The sequence below is a fragment of the Phallusia mammillata genome, chromosome 5 (genome assembly GCF_965637545.1).
Source record: "Phallusia mammillata chromosome 5, kaPhaMamm4.hap1.1, whole genome shotgun sequence".
Lineage (NCBI taxonomy): Eukaryota > Metazoa > Chordata > Ascidiacea > Phlebobranchia > Ascidiidae > Phallusia > Phallusia mammillata.
Window position 1 is genome coordinate 5,692,412 of NC_137256.1, and position 22,149 is coordinate 5,714,560.

The 22,149-nt window shown below is 38.7% G+C and overlaps 1 protein-coding gene and 2 long non-coding RNA genes across 6 annotated transcripts in view; all 3 read right to left on the reverse strand.

Annotated features, from left to right (window-relative positions):
• Positions 1-4,025: 4,025 nt before the first annotated feature.
• On the reverse strand, positions 4,026-6,787 carry LOC145230623 (uncharacterized). Of its 3 annotated transcripts, none has more exons than XR_013860703.1 (6): positions 6,624-6,787; positions 6,392-6,493; positions 6,241-6,313; positions 6,043-6,131; positions 5,899-5,956; positions 4,026-5,595 (listed from the first exon to the last, which is right to left on the reverse strand). It is a non-coding gene; the product is annotated as an uncharacterized LOC145230623 (long non-coding RNA). The 3 variants fall into 3 exon arrangements; XR_013860701.1 differs by lacking the exon at positions 6,624-6,787 and adding an exon at positions 6,560-6,617; XR_013860702.1 differs by lacking the exon at positions 6,624-6,787 and adding an exon at positions 6,560-6,617 and having other exon boundaries at positions 6,190-6,313.
• Positions 6,788-7,135: 348 nt separating this feature from the next.
• On the reverse strand, positions 7,136-9,540 carry LOC145228179 (uncharacterized). Its single transcript, XR_013860035.1, has 4 exons — positions 9,468-9,540; positions 9,171-9,231; positions 8,742-8,827; positions 7,136-7,240 (listed from the first exon to the last, which is right to left on the reverse strand). It is a non-coding gene; the product is annotated as an uncharacterized LOC145228179 (long non-coding RNA).
• Positions 9,541-12,321: 2,781 nt separating this feature from the next.
• LOC145227674 (uncharacterized) overlaps positions 12,322-22,149 on the reverse strand; it is a 35,454-nt gene continuing 25,626 nt past the window's right edge. For both annotated transcript variants that reach the window (XM_080092559.1, XM_080092558.1), the window contains 10 exons: positions 21,935-22,059; positions 21,792-21,870; positions 20,921-21,124; positions 20,480-20,561; positions 17,682-17,853; positions 17,210-17,291; positions 15,611-15,794; positions 14,372-14,497; positions 12,735-12,806; positions 12,322-12,675 (listed from right to left, as the gene is read on the reverse strand). In XM_080092559.1, coding sequence (XP_079948685.1) covers positions 12,586-12,675; positions 12,735-12,806; positions 14,372-14,497; positions 15,611-15,794; positions 17,210-17,291; positions 17,682-17,853; positions 20,480-20,561; positions 20,921-21,124; positions 21,792-21,870; positions 21,935-22,059 — 1,216 coding nt within the window. In that variant the 3' untranslated portion in view covers positions 12,322-12,585. The remainder of the gene's footprint in view (positions 12,676-12,734; positions 12,807-14,371; positions 14,498-15,610; positions 15,795-17,209; positions 17,292-17,681; positions 17,854-20,479; positions 20,562-20,920; positions 21,125-21,791; positions 21,871-21,934; positions 22,060-22,149) is intronic.

Below are 22,149 nucleotides of genomic sequence, written 5' to 3' on the forward strand. Positions count from 1 at the left end.
TCCGAAAATCGGGTCAAAATTATCGATTTTAGAAATCGGTTTGAACCGGTTTGGTGGTTCGGTAGGAGGCTAAAACCGGCTAGAACCAGTTTGAAAGTGGAATATTCCGGCAAAAACCCACGGAAAACAGGATTTTTCTTCGATTTTTTGACCCCCCAAAATCGAAAAAACGGAAAGGCTATAGCCTTAGGGTTTTTCCGAAAATCGGGTCAAAATTATCGATTTTAGAAATCGGTTTGAACCGGTTTGGTGGTTCGGTAGGAGGCTAAAACCGGCTAGAACCAGTTTGAAAGTGGAATATTCCGGCAAAAACCCACCGCAAACCGGATTTTTCTTCGAGTTTTTGACCCCCCAAAATCGAAAAAACGGAAAGGCTATAGCCTTAGGGTTTTTCCGAAAATCGGGTCAAAATTTTCGATTTTAGAAACCGGTTTCAACCGGTTTGGTGGTTCGATAGGAGGCTGAAACCGGCTAGAACCAGTTTGAAAGTGGAATATTTCGGCAAAAACCCACGGAAAACAGGATTTTTCTTCGATTTTTTGACCCCCCAAAATCGAAAAAACGGAAAGGCTATAGCCTTAGGGTTTTTCCGAAAATCGGGTCAAAATTATCGATTTTAGAAATCGGTTTGAACCGGTTTGGTGGTTCGGTAGGAGGCTAAAACCGGCTAGAACCAGTTTGAAAGTGGAATATTCCGGCAAAAACCCACGGAAAACAGGATTTTTCTTCGATTTTTTGACCCCCCAAAATCGAAAAAACGGAAAGGCTATAGCCTTAGGGTTTTTCCGAAAATCGGGTCAAAATTATCGATTTTAGAAATCGGTTTGAACCGGTTTGGTGGTTCGGTAGGAGGCTAAAACCGGCTAGAACCAGTTTGAAAGTGGAATATTCCGGCAAAAACCCACCGCAAACCGGATTTTTCTTCGAGTTTTTGACCCCCAAAAATCGAAAAAACGGAAAGGCTATAGCCTTAGGGTTTTTCCGAAAATCGGGTCAAAATTTTCGATTTTAGAAACCGGTTTCAACCGGTTTGGTGGTTCGGTAGGAGGCTAAAACCGGCTAGAACCAGTTTGAAAGTGGAATATTCCGGCAAAAACCCACCGAATACCGGATTTTTCTTCGAGTTTTTGACCCCCAAAAATCGAAAAAACGGAAAGGCTATAGCCTTAGGGTTTTTCCGAAAATCGGGTCACAATTATCGATTTTAGAAACCGGTTTGAATCGGTTTGGTGGTTCGGTAGGAGGCTAAAACCGGCTAGAACCAGTTTGAAAGTGGAATATTTCGGCAAAAACCCACGGAAAACAGGATTTTTCTTCGAGTTTTTGACCCCCCAAAATCGAAAAAACGGAAAGGCTATAGCCTTAAGGTTTTTCCGAAAATCGGGTCAAAATTATCGATTTTAGAAACCGGTTTGAACCGGTTTGGTGGTTCGGTAGGAGGCTAAAACCGGCTAGAACCAGTTTGAAAGTGGAATATTTCGGCAAAAACTCACCGCAAACCGGATTTTTCTTCGAGTTTTTGACCCCCAAAATCGAAAAAACGGAAAGGCTATAGCCTTAGGGTTTTTCCGAAAATCGGGTCAAAATTATCGATTTTAGAAACCGGTTTCAACCGGTTTGGTGGTTCGGTAGGAGGCTAAAACCGGCTAGAACCAGTTTGAAAGTGGAATATTTCGGCAAAAACTCACCGCAAACCGGATTTTTCTTCGAGTTTTTGACCCCCAAAATCGAAAAAACGGAAAGGCTATAGCCTTAGGGTTTTTCCGAAAATCGGGTCAAAATTATCGATTTTAGAAATCGGTTTGAACCGGTTTGGTGGTTCGGTAGTAGGCTAAAACCGGCTAGAACCAGTTTGAAAGTGGAATATTCCGGCAAAAACCCACCGCAAACCGGATTTTTCTTCGAGTTTTTGACCCCCAAAATCGAAAAAACGGAAAGGCTATAGCCTTAGGGTTTTTCCGAAAATCGGGTCAAAATTATCGATTTTAGAAACCGGTTTCAACCGGTTTGGTGGTTCGGTAGGAGGCTAAAACCGGCTAGAACCAGTTTGAAAATGGAATATTCCGGCAAAAATCCACCGAATACCGGATTTTTCTTCGAGTTTTTGACCCCCAAAAATCGAAAAAACGGAAAGGCTATAGCCTTAGGGTTTTTCCGAAAATCGGGTCAAAATTATCGATTTTAGAAATCGGTTTGAACCGGTTTGGTGGTTCGGTAGGAGGCTAAAACCGGCTAGAACCAGTTTGAAAGTGGAATATTCCGGCAAAAACCCACGGAAAACAGGATTTTTCTTCGATTTTTTGACCCCCCAAAATCGAAAAAACGGAAAGGCTATAGCCTTAGGGTTTTTCCGAAAATCGGGTCAAAATTATCGATTTTAGAAATCGGTTTGAACCGGTTTGGTGGTTCGGTAGGAGGCTAAAACCGGCTAGAACCAGTTTGAAAGTGGAATATTCCGGCAAAAACCCACCGCAAACCGGATTTTTCTTCGAGTTTTTGACCCCCCAAAATCGAAAAAACGGAAAGGCTATAGCCTTAGGGTTTTTCCGAAAATCGGGTCAAAATTTTCGATTTTAGAAACCGGTTTCAACCGGTTTGGTGGTTCGATAGGAGGCTGAAACCGGCTAGAACCAGTTTGAAAGTGGAATATTTCGGCAAAAACCCACGGAAAACAGGATTTTTCTTCGATTTTTTGACCCCCCAAAATCGAAAAAACGGAAAGGCTATAGCCTTAGGGTTTTTCCGAAAATCGGGTCAAAATTATCGATTTTAGAAATCGGTTTGAACCGGTTTGGTGGTTCGGTAGGAGGCTAAAACCGGCTAGAACCAGTTTGAAAGTGGAATATTCCGGCAAAAACCCACGGAAAACAGGATTTTTCTTCGATTTTTTGACCCCCCAAAATCGAAAAAACGGAAAGGCTATAGCCTTAGGGTTTTTCCGAAAATCGGGTCAAAATTATCGATTTTAGAAATCGGTTTGAACCGGTTTGGTGGTTCGGTAGGAGGCTAAAACCGGCTAGAACCAGTTTGAAAGTGGAATATTCCGGCAAAAACCCACGGAAAACAGGATTTTTCTTCGAGTTTTTGACCCCCAAAAATCGAAAAAACGGAAAGGCTATAGCCTTAGGGTTTTTCCGAAAATCGGGTCAAAATTTTCGATTTTAGAAACCGGTTTCAACCGGTTTGGTGGTTCGGTAGGAGGCTAAAACCGGCTAGAACCAGTTTGAAAGTGGAATATTCCGGCAAAAACCCACCGAATACCGGATTTTTCTTCGAGTTTTTGACCCCCAAAAATCGAAAAAACGGAAAGGCTATAGCCTTAGGGTTTTTCCGAAAATCGGGTCACAATTATCGATTTTAGAAACCGGTTTGAATCGGTTTGGTGGTTCGGTAGGAGGCTAAAACCGGCTAGAACCAGTTTGAAAGTGGAATATTTCGGCAAAAACCCACGGAAAACAGGATTTTTCTTCGATTTTTTTACCCCCAAAATCGAAAAAATGGAAAGGCTGTAGCCTTAGGGTTTTTACGAAAATCGGGTCAAAATTTTCGATTTTAGAAACCGGTTTCAACCGGTTTGGTGGTTCGGTAGGAGGCTAAAAAAAGGAGGCTAAAACTGTGATATATCTTCTACTTATTACCTCTCTATTATAACAAAGCATCAAAGTTTTGCTGTAACATATTTTTATTCATCAGCATTCTATTTTACGAAATCAAGATGATATATTCACTAAACTGCAATCAATCATTTTAAAGAAAGAAATAAAGAAGACTATTCTGTTCATTAAGTTCGGTAAGTTGTAATCAAGAGAAAATAAATAAACACAGTAACTTAAGGTAGATTTTCTATGCATGTAGGTTTTTAGGCAATGTCGAACTGCCATGTAATCATTCATCCCCAAGAAATTATGAAACTTTGCAAATCCTTGCCAAGCGAAAATACCCTAGAATGTATTCTGAAATGGGTACAGGCACAACATTCAAGTTTTACATTGGCTTAACGTGAAAAAATCTAATAAAAATTTCAAATAAAAATAAAATAAAATTTTAGTATCACAAAAGAGGTTAAATAATATATTTTATCTCATCCAAAAAATATATTTAGCCCATTTCGCGTGTAACTTTAACCCTGGTGTCAAACAAGCACGTACAACAACATTAGTTATAGTAAGAGGAAATAACCGAATAATTGTAAAAGCAGCAAACAAACAGAATCGCATCAAAAATAAGAAACACTCACACTGCTACAAGCAAAAATTGTAACAACAGTAACTGATACATAAATAAAGTGAATTCAACAAACATAGAAAGCTGATCAGGCATAAATAAGACAAGACAGTGAGGTATAGTGGCACGAAAAACATATAAACGCACTGTAGCTACACCGTATTAAACGCTTGTCCAGTATTTTATATGTTATGCACTCAATAAATAAGACGTATGTAGTTAAACAGGTGGCATTTAAATTGCTCTTTAAACGCTTATGAAACAACTTGCCACCGAACACCTGATGTAGCAAAATGGTAAATTTAAATCAACTGCTGATACCACGTTGTACCACAGTAATATTCCCCAGTAGGTAATTACCCTTTCTCGCCCCAAACCCAATGGAGTAATTGGTCATTGGAAATTTTTCGTACCATGGCGTCATAGTTGGTAATTTACTTTTTAGATAGAGGGTTTAAATGAAATCCAAATGTTTGTTTAACAAGAAGGTTAACTGCTGTTGTAGAGCATTTCACACCAATGAAATCGAGATTCAAACAGTATTATTTCTAAACAGAACCACAACGTTTCGACATTCCTTTTGGATAGGAGGTAAATCGCAAAACATCCAGTCACAAAAATAAAACATAGGTACACTAGACAAGGACCTAAACGTAACGATTATTTGAGCCATATTCATACGTGTTAAAGGCATAGCTACACAAACCATAAAATAGTCCATATCAAATGCGGTGAAATAAACAAACAATAATAAGAATCCTATATAAATAGAAGAAACTTTCGTTGAGAAATGTAATTTGGGGCAATGCAGGTTTTATTTTTATCCGTACGAATGCTGTGTAATTCACTATTGATGTTTCTACATGAAATGAATAAAAACGCAGATAGGACTAAAAATAAAACGGGCACAAAAATTTAAGCCGCCCTCGAAACTGAAAAACTATACAAGCCGCAGCTTACAATCTAATAAATCCGGTATCTCTGTGCAGAAAAATACTCCAAACCGCCGCTTCACATTGTGTTGATGTGTGCTAGAAAACACGCTTGGTCCGATTGTGTGACTGAATTTGTCACTTTGCTTCCAGTAACGGCACCAGTTTGTAGAATATCATTGCCGGAAAATGTCTTCAAACCACTTCCACAGGTTTGTTAAGCTAGGAAGCGAATTGGTCCAGCAAGAGTCACGTGTCAATTGCATGACAACCGTTGCCACATTCAGAAGATATAAGTTTGTAGATTCTGGGTTTCAATCTGGGCTGATAATTCTTGAAGTGTCAGCTTGTTTGTGGAACTCGATCGTTCAGTGGATTTGTTGATAAAGTTCTTTGCTTCGTTGGATCCCACTTTGCTTGCTTCATGCCATCACAGGACCTAAACAATTAATGCAAGACAATTACCATTAAGTTTAAAATTAAGTTTAAAAAACACAATCAGTAACATTTCCTTATAAATCGTGCAACAAAAACAAACCAGTGTATAGGTGCTTAATACAAGGCATAAAAAACAAACTGAAATAATTGCCCTGAAGGCGAACCGTAAGGCAAAAAAGTAAATTAGTTCTCAGCAACCACTATGGCGCAGGACAGTGTTGAAATATTGTAAATATACACAAACAAGACAACATACGTTTTTTTCGTGCAATGTCACATAAAAATACTTTTGGCATTTAATTACCTTGTGGCTTCATTGCATGTGTAGGAGGCCGATGTTGTGCTGTCACCTTTTGCATCGCCTGAAACACAAATCAGAATACATTTACCACACACTATCAGACAGAAACTAAAACACAATGTTTCTCTGTGAAAAATAACAAGTTACCTTTTAAAGCTGGTCGTGAATGTGGTGCGCAGATCAAACTGGCGTTTCATCCAGGTGTTTTAGCGGCGATGTGTTAGTGTGTTCAGTGCCTGAATAAACCAACATTGTTTAAGGAAGGATTTAAATCATGCACTATCAACAACTTACAGAAACACTCCTATAGCAAAAACAATGTTTCAATATAAATAAAACAGCTACCTTGTCAAGTTGGACGTGAAGGGCAAGTGCATCTCGACCATTTTATCCATGCTGAGTTGATCTGTTGTAAAACCTGAAAAAAATACCATATATGATGAAAAATATATACTACAGTGTAATGTTTATCAGCATGACGTTGAACGAGCATTACCTCGCATAGAAATATTACATCGTTTCTGGTTGGGTGGTTTCGTTGACCTGTTGACCTCCGTTCGTTGACCTGTTGACCTCTCATCGTTGGCCGTTTCACCTCCTGTTAAAAATACAGAAAGAATTTAAAATGTGTTGCATGTAAAACCATATAGTAAAGCAGTTGTACTTGTTTTGATGTTACGCTTACTACAAAATACCAGACGTGCATAATCTTTAACTTAGTTTAGAACCTGGGGTTCCCTCTAGCCGGTAGATGGCACCAAAGGTCGACGAAACAACGAAGTAGAAAATGACGTTTTTTAACAAACATAACTAACATAAAACGGCTTCAATATTTACATAATCTCCTAAACTTTTAACATTTAAGTACTTAAATCGCCTAAAACCTGAAAAAAACAACAAGATGTATGTTACACCTGAAAAAGAAACGTGTTTATAATGTTATTTATATTGCTTTATATTTATATTTCAGCAAAAAAAAAAAAAAAACACAAAACAGAAAAACAAACAAAGAGCAAAAATATGTACAAGTTTCCTATATCCTACAAGTTTCCTATATCTGTGAAAACAGAAAAAGTTTAGATCCTGCAAAACAAAAAAATATATATTAAAACCTAAAAAAAACCTGCAAAACAAAAAATATGTTAAAGCCTGAAAAACAGAAAAACCTGTAAAACAAAGAATGTATTAAAACCTGAAAAACAGAAAAACCTGAAAAAACAAAACTATTTGGTTTGTTAATATTGCAAAATTACAAAATACCTGGAATGCAAGAATCAGATTACAACAAATCCAATTCAAATTGTTTTCAAGTTTGGCAAATAAGAACACATATTTGGCACTGAATCTGAAAAGCATAAAACAACGTTTAAAAGTGAAATGTAATGTAAAAACGGACTTCCGGGTTAACTTCTAACTTTCTGCTTATTCTAACTTGACGACGGCGGTTCGCGTGGTTAGAGCGACGAGCAATAAACAAAAACACAACAATATAATAAAGAACCTGTCGGCTGATGTAAAAGGCACAACACCCCCCAAGAACTGGTCTTACTAACGGGAAATAAAAGGATAGAAAAAGTGGACTCGCACACATTTTGGTTGATGAAAGAGGGAAAACGCAAGCTCAAAATATAAGGGCAAGCAATCGGTGAATGAAATCTTCGTTGATCTCTCGCACGCAATTGGTGTGAGAATGCTTCGGGAATCGAAAAATGTTTCTGAAAAAAACGTTGGAACCGCCATCGTCCCTGCTCGGCCGACGTAAAAGTACACAAAATCGCCTCGACTAACTGCTCTGCATACAACCGCCGCAAATTAGCCTAGAAAAGTAGAAGGTGAGTCTGTTGTGTTTTACAACCACCCAAAATGCCACTGCCCCATAATGACTGGGTGGCCGGGTCAAGCAGGAATACGGAACTGAATTAAGTTGTAAGTAAGTTAGCCTAAATCCACGAATAAAAAATGGGTTTGACCAGCAAACAAGGGCATTGGGGCAATAAATTAGCGCCGTTTTAAATAATAATTTATTTAGTACGAATATCGAGGCCATTAACATCACATGCTTGATATCCAATTCGCAGTCTCTTCTTAGTGAAGAAAACTTTGAAACGGATGCACAAGCATGGACAAAACAAGTTGGTCAAAACCCGAAAAAAATCCACAACATCCCTAATTTTACAGTTAGGACAGGCGCAAAAGTTTCTTTGAAGGGTTCAGTGATGATTACAGCGTATAACTGATCAGAATTATATCACTGCCCCTTGCCCTCCGAGTCCCCCCGCAAGAACCCAAATGTTTTACGCAAACGCAAGGCTGGGGAAAGAATTAACAACAGTTTGCGCCCTACCAGGGTGGATCACGAAACTTTTCGGGCTATATGCAAAGCCGGTCTCCTCTGGTCCACGAGCCTGGACCTTCATTGGAAATAGCGGTGTCCCTACTCCATGTCGTCTGCACCGCGGCCAATGCAATGCGGTGGAGGCCATGCCCAGGCCGTGCTTCTAAGCGCACCCTATTTTAGCTAAAGCCATTTAGCAACGCGCCACACCTAGCTAAAATCGTTCTAAGCTAAAGTCCCTACGTGGCGCGCGATTCCCAAACGTACCCCATCTATGTTACCTAGCCTATCCTTAGTTAAAGAGTGCCACTCTAGTTGTAGCCCTAGCGCCAACTTGCTGACATAGTAGCACTCCTACCGACTTGGACCCTTCTTTTACCGAGGAAGACTTCCTTCACGGGTCCAACTCGGACAAAGAACAGGTCACTCATCCTAGCGCCAGTTAGCCTAAGTTAGGCCTAACAGTTCCGCAAACCCGGTTGACCCACGACAGACTCCTATGTTTACATACAATGAAAAATGTGAAGGTGAGGAATGTTGGTTGTTGGACGAGAATTGAGGTGAATGAAATCGTTGAGCAGACGAGGTGATTTGAATCTGTCAAAAAATACATTATATTATAGATTATACACATTTTTCATTGTATATTACAGACATATACATTGGCACCACGATTTAGGGAAATCATTGTAGTCAAAGGTTTCTTTGTATACTTAAGCCAAAACCTCTACAGGCAAAAAAGCGCGCGGGACGCGATGTTCTAAATCAGCGCCTCCAGAAAAAGCGCTTCTGTTACGTCACAGAAAAGCGTGCGTTGATAAACTTGCCACCTACAGTTAACACTGTAGTGAGTTGGTTCTGTTGTTGACAGCCTAGTTAACTTTGTTTACCAGTTTAAACAACACAAAAATAAATGTTAAACATGTTTATTTAATTTTACCTGAACTTGACGGCAAAGGAATTCTCCACAACGTCTGGCGGTGAATTACTTTCGATGATTGCTGCAAAATATAAGTATTAATGCAAGTTTTATTTCACAATATTTTTTACCCTAATGACGCAAAGAATAGGTACGCAATTAGTTGTATATATAACTGTAAATAGCAATTCACAGAAAATTTATAAACTTTACTTCGCACACAAACTTGTCAAAACATTATCTTTACACAATTACATGTGGCGATATACATCAATAAGTAACTTAACTTTTACAACAAAGAATCACATTGAAACTCACCTCCACACGTCACCAACTCCACAAACCAAATGACTTTACAAGAGAAGGATTGACTTCGCCGCGGAAGAATCATGAAAGCTGATTGGTTGTGACGTAGCCGCACTTGCTCAAGCGTGTCGAGTTTGGAAAACTATTTTTTTTTTAGCATCATAAAAACCGAGAAATTTGGTGTTCAACAGCTCTGGTGTGATAAAAAAGTTAGCTAATCATATTTCCTTTACATCCTGAATTATATTGATGAGTTTTTCTTTCTAAAACTGTTACAAATAGCTTCCTAATGTGACTAAATATATTTTAATAATAAACTTGCAGCCATAGTTTTATCATGTGGGTCTATCAGCCATCCAATTTATCAAGTAAGCCTATCAGTCATCCAATTCTGTTTTCAATCCGATACCAGTACCCAATTTTTTTAACAAAGCACTGCGATCCGATACTTTGGTGGCTAAATATAAAAAAGCATTATTTATTTTAAAAATCTTGATTGCAATCAAAAACTGTAAAATTACATTTGTTGATCAATTTCTTTAGCCAACATTAAAGAAATATAAGGTGTGTTGTTTGTAGGCACTTTTGGATGTTGCACATTTACCGTGAATCACTTTTAATTCTGTTTTAAACGCCCATTCTTATCTCACCATAACGAATTACCGAAAAAACGAATCGTTCTTAAATTGGCTGATTCGACAAATCGTTCTTCCTCGTAAGTTTTCAAAAACAAAATTGTGATGTACTGATGGCGATTGAGTCAAAAGTCTGTGTAAACTTTATGCAAAAGATTGTGACAAAAACTTTAGGCTAAAGCGCATTTAATCGTTTTTAGGACGAGTATCGATACCACACATAACATCGGGTATTGGCGCCGATGCAGTATTATCGGACCAAGCCCTACTTATAATGGCGCCTTTAAAATTGCCGCCAAAACGTCCATTTCTGGTAAAGGAACAGTTGTTACCATAGTACACATATGATTGCAACATCTTAACTGTTGTTTGTTTGACTTGAGAGCAAATGCCTGTCTCAAATCAAAACCATGTGCATGTATATATCGGGGCTAGTTTGAGAAAAAAATAAAAACAATTACACACAGAACGCAATACAGTAACAAGTACACATATTATGTACAGACAGCATAGGTGTAAGTGGGCCGGGTTTCAGATTGTATTTTCGAGACCCGCTAACAACTTTCAAACACACATACTTTTTGCCAGGTTAATCAGCAAAGATTTTTGCATAAAAATTTGGCGTAAATTAATTCAAACAAAATCGTAAGATTACAAATAACTTTCTAATCGCCAGGGACAGCACAGAGCAGCGTGCTATCGTTTCTTGGCAATGGTTTAGAACGGAAGTGGAATATAGGATGACATACCCATATCGGGTAACTCCCCCGTCTCAGGGTCAGAAAGAAACTCAAATTTCTGCGCAAGACTGACGAGTAATATGAAAACTTCCATTCTGGCCAGCTGCTCTCCCGGACAATGACGAGGTTAAACCGAGAACGGGATAACGTTATGAGATTTGACAAACCAGCGTTCAGTGTCGAGACTTGCCAAACATAAAACTGTAAAAACAACAAGAAAAAAAGCAATAATGCACTTTGCCTTGGTCCAGTGTTTTATTTTAAATGTTATCGAGGCAAAAGCAGTCAAGAAATTTTGATTTAAAGCAACAAACTGATTTGCGTATATAAACACACGGGGCCACCGTTAGTGTCATAGTTGTAGTTTTTTGACTTTTGGAGCCCCATTTTTTTGCAACTGACGTCATATCTCTAAATGTAGTCTAAAAGTTCGAAAAGTCCAAATCTAAAGGATCAAGCCGGGAATAGTTAAGTAACGCTGAGACGTTATAAGCGCGACAAAGTAGAGGGCACAATTCCATTTTAGAAAGTTAATTGTATTAAATATATGGTTAGCAGCCAAATTCATTGCGCACTTACAGTAATATAGTGTAACGCCGCTTGAATTTGTGTGAGAAATCAGTACATTTAAACAAAGTCGTCGCACCTACATAATACTCCCTAACTTTTGAAGTCATCTCTCCAGTGGTGGGATTCAGCCGGTTCGCACCGGTTCTATAGAAACGTCTCACGAAATTTTATGAGATCAGCGAACCGGTTAGCATTACTGGTTACTGTCAATGGACTTTTTGTAACAGAACCGGCTGAAAAATATGACTTTTGTGATAGAACCAGATGGCAAAAATCTGAATCCCACCACTGCATCTCTCCAGTTCTGCTGTTTGCCGAAACCATAAAACTTTCGCCGTGCTCTACAGCTTATATAGTTTCTCCCGACATGTGAGACGTGACCTAGACCCCGGATAGCACAATTGTGCACTCGTCAGATTGGTTTTTCGCCGGAATATTCCAGTTTCAAACTGGTTTTAGCCGGTTTCTGCATGCTACCGAACCTCCAAACCGGTTTAAACCGGAATTGATAACAACAAATTTGGACCCGATTTTTGAAAAAAAAACCTAAGGCTATGCCTTTCCGTTTTATTCGGTATTTGGGGATCAAGAAATTGAAAACAAATCCGGTTTTCGCCGAAATATTCCAGTTTCAAACTGGGTTTTTCGAACCTTTTGATCCGATTTTAATTTCATCGTCGAAACTTTTGAGTTATCCTGTCGTCTCACGTCCCTACGCTATTTATTGTAGTCATTGACCTAACTAGTTGCGAAACGGAGGATGGTGTTGGGAATTCCGTTGTCTCTCAAACTGTTGGGAAAAATGTGTTTTTTGCAACAGGTTTCTGTCGACCAATGGATTCTCTTTCTATTCTAAAATCTGATCACACATAAAAAACATGACTTCGAATTAACAACGTATCATTGGTAAAACAATGGAAATTCATTTCTACACGCTAATGTGTTTTATTACGAGATCAGACAGCAACAGAAACACCAGAGCAGCAAGACGGAACAAAAACAGAGTGAAAAAATATATCCGCAAAACGACTAAGTATAAAAATACAAGGTTTATCTGTGCGATAGTAAAAAGCGCTACACGAGAATATCTTTTTAAAACACCACCACACTTTAAAAATATTTCCCGCCATGTATCTGTACAGTGATAGTTAGTTGTTTGCAATAAATACTTCTTAAAAAAGTGATTTATTTCCAAGCTGGAAAAGGTTTGCCCGGAGACGCATATGCTGGTGTTGTTCGTCCTTTGCCCAGAGCTGATGGCTCTTTGAACGCCCCCTAGAAATAAAATTGTAATTTTAGCCTCTTTGCGCCAAACCTTAAAACAAACATTGTACCTGTTGTTTGCCTTGAAGTTTTATCCGTCGAGCATCCATTGGACTTGAAGTCACCGTCGGCTGCACAGAGCTCTGTGGAAAGTTTAATCATTATTTACTGCTAACAAGCTATATAGCAATAAGGCTCAAATAGTCGGTTCAAGGAATGTTTATACCAGTGGTTCCCAAACTTTTTCATATTTTTTTCAAAACGGTCCCTTTGCCATTATTTCGAGGGCTAGCGGTCCTTAAGCCTAAATGTGTATTTCATAAAAACGAAAGTTGATTGCAGGATTTTAGCCAGTTATGCAAAATTGTGCATAACAATCATTCAAAGACAGCATGTGACATCACAAACAGGACAAAAAACATTACGATTGTGCGCGAACAATTGCATTGTTGATAGTTGTCATTCAATAAAGGCCATTGTTTAGCAATTGAGACAGTCGATTTTCAATTCTACTTTGATTTTAAACTTATTTAGTGGCACAAACTGACGCCAAATAAGATTATAGAATTACTTCAACCGCTTCGCGGTCCCCCTAAAATTGCCTCACGGACCCCTAAAGCAGTGCTCCGCAACCTTTTTTCACGCACGTCATACCATCATACAAGCTTAAATGTTCGGCGGCACACCCGAACCAAAAAATGCGATAATTTTTCGAAAGACTAAAAAGAGCATTAAGCAAGGGGTCTTAAACTTCTTTGAGGGCCCAAAACATATTTTGCGTTGGTAAAGGGCCGTACTCGTACTATTGGAACTTCTTCTGTAAAAGTAATTTGAACAAAAATATTATGTGCTTATGTTGTGCGTTCATGCCATTTAATGTACAAAAAACATTTGTATTGCAATAAACAGATATACATGCAATTACGACACAATTGAAAAATTTGACGCAACAATTGGAATTGCTGATTTTCAACAGGAGGAACTATTTCCATCATACGATTAAATAGTCGCATTTATTTCTAGCCATTACGAATAAAGTTGGAATAAAATTTAGTTGGATGTTGTAGACTACTGTATCATTTGCTATAATGTTAAAATACACAAAAACAAATTTAAAACAAAAAGTTACGGTTTTGCGGCGGCACACCCAGCATCGTCTTGCGGCACACCAGTGTGCCGCGGCACAGCGGTTGCGGAGCACTGCCCTAAAGGACCGCGGACCCCAGTTTGGGAACCGCTGGTTTATACGTATCTATGCAGAAATGTTTTATAGCTAAAGGAAGGGAAATCTACTAGAATAATATAATGTTTATTTTCGCTTTTTAAATCGTTTATTTAGTAAATAAGGCCAGGGGTCTGCAAATAGTGGGAAGCGACCCAAATGTAGGCCACGTTGGGGCGCTAAACAACCAAATGTATACGTATAACAATATATTCGTTTATTACTTCTCAGTTCATTTGGCTTGCAAAATAATGGATCTTTTTTGCATTGACTGAGCCCAAAATTACTCGCGGAACCATGAAATAATCATAGCCGTAAGAAAAAAAACATTTTTTCAGCTATTATTTGAATCAAATCAGAAGCGTGATATTATTCACAGGAAATCTAGTGCTACCCTTTAAAGTTGCATATTTTTACACGTGGTTGCAATCTCTTGAGTACTCGCGGTTATAATCAGAAAGTGTGAATGACGTGCGGTGCACTTACAGTCACAACGGCTGGTGTTTGTTTGTCCCGCAAGTAATGGAGAAGCTGTTCAGCTGCGAACTTCGTTTCGCCAGTCGGTGTGTCGTTAGCGGTGTACAGGCCCAGCATCCGTGAGATTTCTCCCATCTGATATATACGAAAAAATAGCTAAGTTGGTTATTGTGTTTGTTTCCCTAAAAAGAAAACAAACACAGCAGTACACCAATCCTATTGAGAGCGTTGTACCAATTCAAGTCTCTTTATAGCATACCCATGCAGTCCCACACACGGCAAGGCATAGACTAGAAAAATAAATCTAGCCCGTGCTGGAATTCACGACATGGCCCTGGTGCCCAACTGAGCTACACAGGCTCCGAAATGCGAATTACAAGCACCGTTGTCAGCCTTTTGTGCTATACCTCAGCTTCGTAGTAGGGGATCGCCAGTTCGACTAGTAATATGATTATCTTGGCAACTCAAACATGACTTTTTACGCTGTTTTAAATATACATCAAGTATTATTAACTTGACATAGTTATACTGTTTGTTTTTGTGGGAAAGAAAGTTACGACAAAATATAGTTGAAATTATTGACTATGTACCCAAACAACATAAGTTTAACTTAGTTTTGTCGGAATGTTTCCACAAGGTGGTGCACTAGATCAACCGAATCTGGAAACGAAATATTTTGCATAGCTGACAAGCAATCCAGTGGCTTGGTTCAGATGGCATACAGTCTGAATCGAAACTTGTATTTATACAACAGGGGTCGCAAATTGTTTGAACCACGCGTGGCATTTTACCCGTTATGTCAACATAATAGTGACTTCGTGTGTCAACTATTTCGTATGTAATAGAGGTGTGTGTGTGTGAGCTGTTTTATTTACTGATTAGAAACATGTAGGCCTGGGACAACTACGCAAAAAAAACATTTCAAATACTTGTCAAGCGTGTCAGACAATATTAAGATTCGGCCCTTATTGTACAACGCCATGTGTTTGAACCCTGCCAAAAAAAAACAGACATCAGTTACAGTAATTAGAAAGCATATAGCATACATATGTGTAAATGTAGACTGTTTTTTAGAACAATTACATAATAACAAACGCAAAACAAACAATGTAAATCCTTGGCAAGCGCATCAGTCAGGAATTGTCGACCCCGATTGTACAACGCCCTGTGCTTAAACTTCGCCAAAAAACGGACTAAATGAAAAAGTGACAAACAGTGATATTACTATAAATTTTACATCTTTTTCACCTGGGCTGGACTAAAGACATCCACGGGAGCAGGGAGAGTAGGCGTGGTTGTTGTGTTAACTGGTGCACGGGAAATAGCAGGAATTTCAAGTTCCTGTGCGAAATGAACGTTGGGCTTTACCCGCTTTGGCTGTTGCCCGGCAACCACAGTCTTGCTTTTCGCCTTGGAACTTGGCAACGCAGGTCTGTAATGAAAGTAGGATGGAAATTTTTGGTGCAAACAATGGCTTAAATTGAAAAGTTGACGGAATGTGTGAAGGTTAAAAGGGAAAAGTATTACACAGATTATTATTTCAGAAAGAAAAAAAAAGTTTCTTAGAAAAGCAGCGGCCCACGAACAAGTCACAACAATTGTGGTATTTTGTCAGATTTTTATCTAATTATAATACATTTTTCCTGCTTTTTAAAGTGAAAGCTATTATTTAAACAGACATATGTTATGAATAGAAACGATAGTAATTAAACCGTTCCTCAAACCGTTAAGTTTCAGTCAAGGGTGTACATGCGGCCGTACGGCCACATGCGGCCGCAGAGACGAGTTTGTGCGACCGTGAACATGTTCATTAAAATATATATACTGGCGACTGTGATGTAAATAAGTAATTTGATTTTTAAACTGCTCCAAACAGTTTTTGTGGTACTAAAAAGAGTATTAGCAGCCTAGTAGCCATATGCGACATACTTTTTGTGCGCATATTGTGTGCAAACAAAGTGAAAAAACAGGTACCAAAAGCGTCACAATATAGATTACAACGTAATAAACAGTTAAGACTGATCTTCATACTGTGCAGCTCAATCTTTGCATCAAGTTGGAAATTGATCTGGGATTTTGGAGCGTCAATAGATGGTATATATATGATATAAACTTATTTATTTACATCTGTAACTTTAAAACAAAAAAAACAGCAGGTAATTGGCGACTGTTGGAGAATGAAGGATATGCGATGCGGCCGTCGTAGCGAAAAGGTTGTTTAAGTGTACAAAACTAGATTAAAAATCACATGCGGTCCTCGGCATAATTTCCAAACTGCAATGTGACCCCCGAACCCCACGAGTTTGACACCCCTGCCTTAAATTGTTCCAGTTTGACAAATGGTTACTATAACTCGATTTTGCATCGCTGACTGCAGAAGTAAAGCAAGTAGTAAAAACTACGAAAAAGTTTTTATCGCCATCAGGGTTTAAACATAATCGTAACAACAAAATATTAGTGGCCAAAAGCAGCGGAACAATTGGGCATTGTCGTTATACTGCATTTCTCAATTGTGTCGTTAATGTATCACTAACAAGAAATTGGTGTTGTCAAACTTAAAATGTAGCTTTGTTAGCATCATTGATACGTCCAACAAAATTACATCTTATTTACTTGATGTTTTGCTGTATTGCTGTACAAAAGCACCCGCGGAAAACAATAAACTTTTGGAACACACAGAAAATTAAGTCAATAAGGTTTAAGACTGTGAGAAAACTTTAATCTCGACATAGCTGATGTTAATTATTATTCATCGAATGTAGTGTTGAACTTCTTTCAGCAATGCATTAAACTCTTCCTCAAACGGATGTTTAGTGAACTCAAAGTACTTCAGGTCTTAGCATTTACCTCGTGTTTACGGGCTGCTGGGTGGCACGTCGTACCGAAATTCCCGAGTTGATTTGCTTTACTGGGACAAGGTCCGGAGAAGCTGCAAGAAAAAACAGGAAACCTTGACATTCTTCACCTGATTTGAACCGAAACCACCCATTATTGGTAACATGACGGTGCAGATTTTACGCATAAGAGCAGTGGTTCCAAACGGGGAAGGAAGTTCTTCCAAGAGAGGAATTATAAAACTTGAGGGAAATAAAAATGTTTCCAACTATTTAGGCAGGGATTCGTGAAAAAAGGTTGGGAACCACTGTATTACAGTAAACCCCGGTTAATCTTCGACTAATTCGGACAAAACTCGAGGTACAAATGATTCGTAATGTGGTAGAAATTGAACTAATCGACATCAGTTAATTTTGGTCCAAACGGGACCGGATTAAACGAGGTTGATTGTATTTTACTTTTATCATTTGGGATCAATTTGTACCATGCACGTGTTGATTAATGAGCTGCATCAGTGCGTTCGACGTCGGGACAGAAAGGGTTGACTGGTTTTCTTTGTTTTCTTCTCTTTGCTGAATCATGGGTGTATCGCTTTCCTGTTTGCTTTGGTTCAACTTTGAACTGTTAAGTGGATCACCGGGTGGTCTCTCGAGCAGCTATGCACAAAAAACACTGTTACCAACTTCACCCTATCAAACCATATTGTCTCTAAATTTGACACTGTATGGAAATTTGTCTAGCCATGTTCTTTACATTTGTCTAGCCCCAGAAGTATAAACTATTTACGCTACCACACTTTCGCATTGTTATGTTTTAGGCCAATGTTCGGTAACCATCGGTCCGTGAGGAGTTCGTTGGGTCGTATACTCTTTCAGGTTAAATATTTTGATGATTTATGTAATGCAATCCGTGCATACGGTAGCACTGACAAGTTTAAATATTTAACTTATATGATCTGTAAAAAAACTTTCATTGTTGAACAAGAAAAAGTTTCAATTTAGATACAGTCCTAGTGCAAAAAAGGCTGCCGACCCCTGTTTTAAGCAATTAGTATTGTATGAATTAACTGTGTAACGTCGAACTAGTTTTAAAACGAAACGCTTTTTATGAGAGCTACCTTCAAGGTCAAGTATTCCTATAGTGTAGCCTAGGGGTGGGGAACATGCGACCTAAAGGCCACATGCGGCCTTTTAGGGCACTAAGTGCGGCCTGCGATGTCAAAATACATTTTTAGAATGTTGATATTACAGACAAGGCACTGAAAAACAGACAGAAACGCATTTTTAACCTTTATTTCACACTACTATTTGATTAGTTCCAGGGTAGCGATTTCAACTAGAGCCAAATGGTCCCATAGTGGTGCCCAAAGCAATTTCTGTTGGATTACCAAGAGCCCGAGGTTACTTGTGTTGCAATAGAACAATTGTTTGCGCATAATCGAATGTCTTAAGCTCGTCTGTGATGTCACAAGCTGCTCTTAGATCATTGATATTTAACAAGCGAGTTTAAAGGTCAATTAAATCCTGAATGTTATAGTCAGGGTTGCCATACCGTCCTTATTTCTAAGATTTGTCCTTATTTTCAAGGGATATGTCTTAGAAAAGTTCATTGTCCTTATTTCTAAGAAATGTCCTTATTTTTGACTTGAGTCCTTCTTTTGTCTTATTTTCATTAATTACTGGGCAAATCCCTGCTACAAGTAAAAGTAAACCTAGACCTGAGCTGTTGCGAGATGCACGAAGTATTTTTACGAACAAGGAGTGGCTGGAACAGATTGTTTCTGCCAAAATATTGCATACGATATGTCACAGCTCGCATAAATGCAAAGATTTGTTCAAAAACGTTTGTTTTATTTCGCATAAAAATTTAATTTTTTGGTTGTCCTTATTTTTGGTTTCAAGTCGATGGCAACCCTGGTTATAGTAAAGGTGGAAATGGAGTGAGGAATTTTATTTAGCTTGTACCGTAAGTTCTACAACTCTATGTGAGAATAGCAAACTGAACATTCTGTAAGTCAAAAAGTTTGAACACCACTGTCCTTGGCCTGGGAAATAGCCTGTGCGTACTTAACGAGTGTCGATAAACCGTTTGGTGTCCTTTATAAACAAAAAGGTTCCCCATCCCTGGTGTAGCCTGTGGGAAAGTTATGGAATTTCTGTATAGGAGTACTACTCAGTTCTGACTTACAGTTTTTTTAGGGACAATCTCAAGGCCCAAAAGCGGTAAAACTGTCATTCTCAAACAAGCATAAGCCTTGTCAGCTACGAACAAACACTATTGCAGGGAAGGTCAACAAAATCAAACAGTATTTTAATGGTCACCAGGCAACTAGATAACCTTTACTGTAATTTTATAAGCGGAAGTATCAGGCGTTGTTTAACTGGATTAACAGCAGTGGATTCCACGTCATTCGACCGCGGGTTGACAGATTCAAGTGGATAAAGGTTGTACAAATTTGCTCGGTTGGATTGTATGCATGCAACGAAAACACTCATGCAAGCCACGGTATGTTTGTTGGCTATCCTCAGTGGGTTACGTTTAACCTTTAGGTCCACTGTGCCGTTTGCATCAAATTTGACACTATGGGTATCAGAGTTTTTAAACGGGTGCGAAATTTAAACCCAAAAGTATAATGCCGAAGCCCGAAGCCGAATCGTATTCCAGAAGCCCGTTTAGGCCCGAAGGTTTGCTTGACAGGCCAATAATAAAGAAGACATACATACAACGAACAATCACATAGACAAGCCCTAAACAAGACGTTTTAGGGTTGTTGGGCATTGGTTTAAATACACAACTAGCTATACTTATCTGAACAATTAATATTTCACAAAATACGCACAAAGATTGTGAAGTCAGGCCCGACTCAAGCCCGCGTGTTAATAATACCTAACCACGAACCCGGAGCGACTTACAACTATGGTCGCTTTTCCTAAACATGTTTTCAACCAAGAAATCCAAAACCTAGTTTATTAAAGTAAATTTGTTACATAGAAACGTATGACACAGCAGGTGCATCTTCGGGTAATAAAATAGCAACAAAAGTAACGAAAGCATAATAAGGCAAATCGCGGCATTGCACGTTAGTTACACATTCACGATGTGTGTTTAAGTCTGTCAAGTAACACTTTTTGACACAAAGATTTACAGTGGTTATAACATCGTGCCATTTCATTAAGATTTACGTCCATTCAATAGCCACAAGTTCAATATAGACTTTGGGCTCACACAAATGGCTTGACGGTGTCACGCCTACAGAATAAACAAACCTCGACGAATACTTACCATTTGAATGTAACGTTGAAGTTGGGAATCCCTGTTAACAGGATTTGGGTTTTGAGAATCGTTATTGCTCAAAGTGGTCGATCTGAAAGATGGTATATTTGATTTTCACAAAGATAAGACTATGTATAGAACGGTAAAGGCCAAGAGCTGGGTAAAATTTGTAATGCTCGTGCACTTTGGCATAGAAATCATATAAATGCCATAAAAATCATATTAATGTGTTTTGTGGCAAAACTTTGGGAAAACAACAGATTAAAAAGTTAGTGAAGACCTTTTTAGGTTGATAAATTAACTTGTTTTCTGTTGACCCAAAACCATTTTGCAACAAACAAGGAAATTTATGGGATTTATCCATTAGCATGGTGTATGATGTTTCATAAACAGTGATTACAAAACATATTCAATAACAATGCCAAATTTGAAACCGCCTCACTGTCTTACCTGGCGTTCAGCTCAGCCACAGTGTCAATAGGAAAACTCGTTATTTTTTCAGTCTCCATTCGTATACCGGATAACATGCGGGCCTCCGCTGTGGCTTGCTGAGTCGATGTTACAACAGCAAGGTGAGGCTGCGTTTGTTGTTGTTGTTGTTGTTGTAGGAAAACCGCCTCCTTCCCAGCCGGGTTGGCTAAACTGGCTACAGTGCTGTGGTAGAGAACAGTTATAAAAACAACATTAAGAAAGGATAATTGATGGAGTATTTGGAAAAACACTCAGGCTTTGTTGCAGAGCTTCTCAACCGTTTTGGTCTCGTTTACCTCTTGGTCTCTTTTAAACATAAAATTAACGTTTTTCTTACAAATAGAAATTAAAAAAAAAAACGGTTGAAAAGTGTGAATAAGTTTCTTGTTAATGACTTTGCCAATAGCTAGCGGACCAGCAAATACATTATAAATCAAGGTTAATCATTTATCATGTCTCATGGAATAGCAAAACTGATCATTCTATATATTTAAACCCAAAGCATTCCTTTACAGTTTACACCCTATAATCCAACGGGCTAAAAGGTTTTGTCTTTATGGACGTATACATGAAACGTGACCGTGTATGTTGTAGATCATAGCAGTACTGGTCTGTCCAAAAGCAACAAGTAACGCCATTTGCGAAGAAAACGGTTGACGATCTCGTAAATTTTATAATACCAGGATGTGGTATTAATACAAACAACACAATCTCATGGTTAAACCAAACATCAGCAGCCTTTGTAAAACGCGCTTCCCAACTCCAGGGCCGAGTGTTTTTACAACAAAGCCTTAACGTACACACAAAACGTGCCGCGACAGATCTAATTTAAAAAAAAAACGAATCTTGCCTGTGACTGATGCTGCTGATCAGTGAGAGGTTAGGAAGAGCTTCTCCGTCATCTCCTGCATCCAACAGGTGGGTTGCATCTGTAGTGGGAGCGTAAAAGTAACGGAATAGGAAGTAACAGTTGTTATAACACTGTTGCTTTACCGTATCGCTCGCTAGCAGTCAGAGGCACAAAAGTGTTTGTTGATGGCTGGAAGTTGTCCATTGCGTGGGTGTTATTGGTGCCAATACATGCAGCAACCGGTGCGTAGGAATGAAAGCCGGTCGAGCTGTTTGTAATTGCAAACGCAAGTTGTTACAGTGTTAAACGCCAGCTCTCGGTATTTGCTTCGTTAAAACAGACTAATCATATCACAATG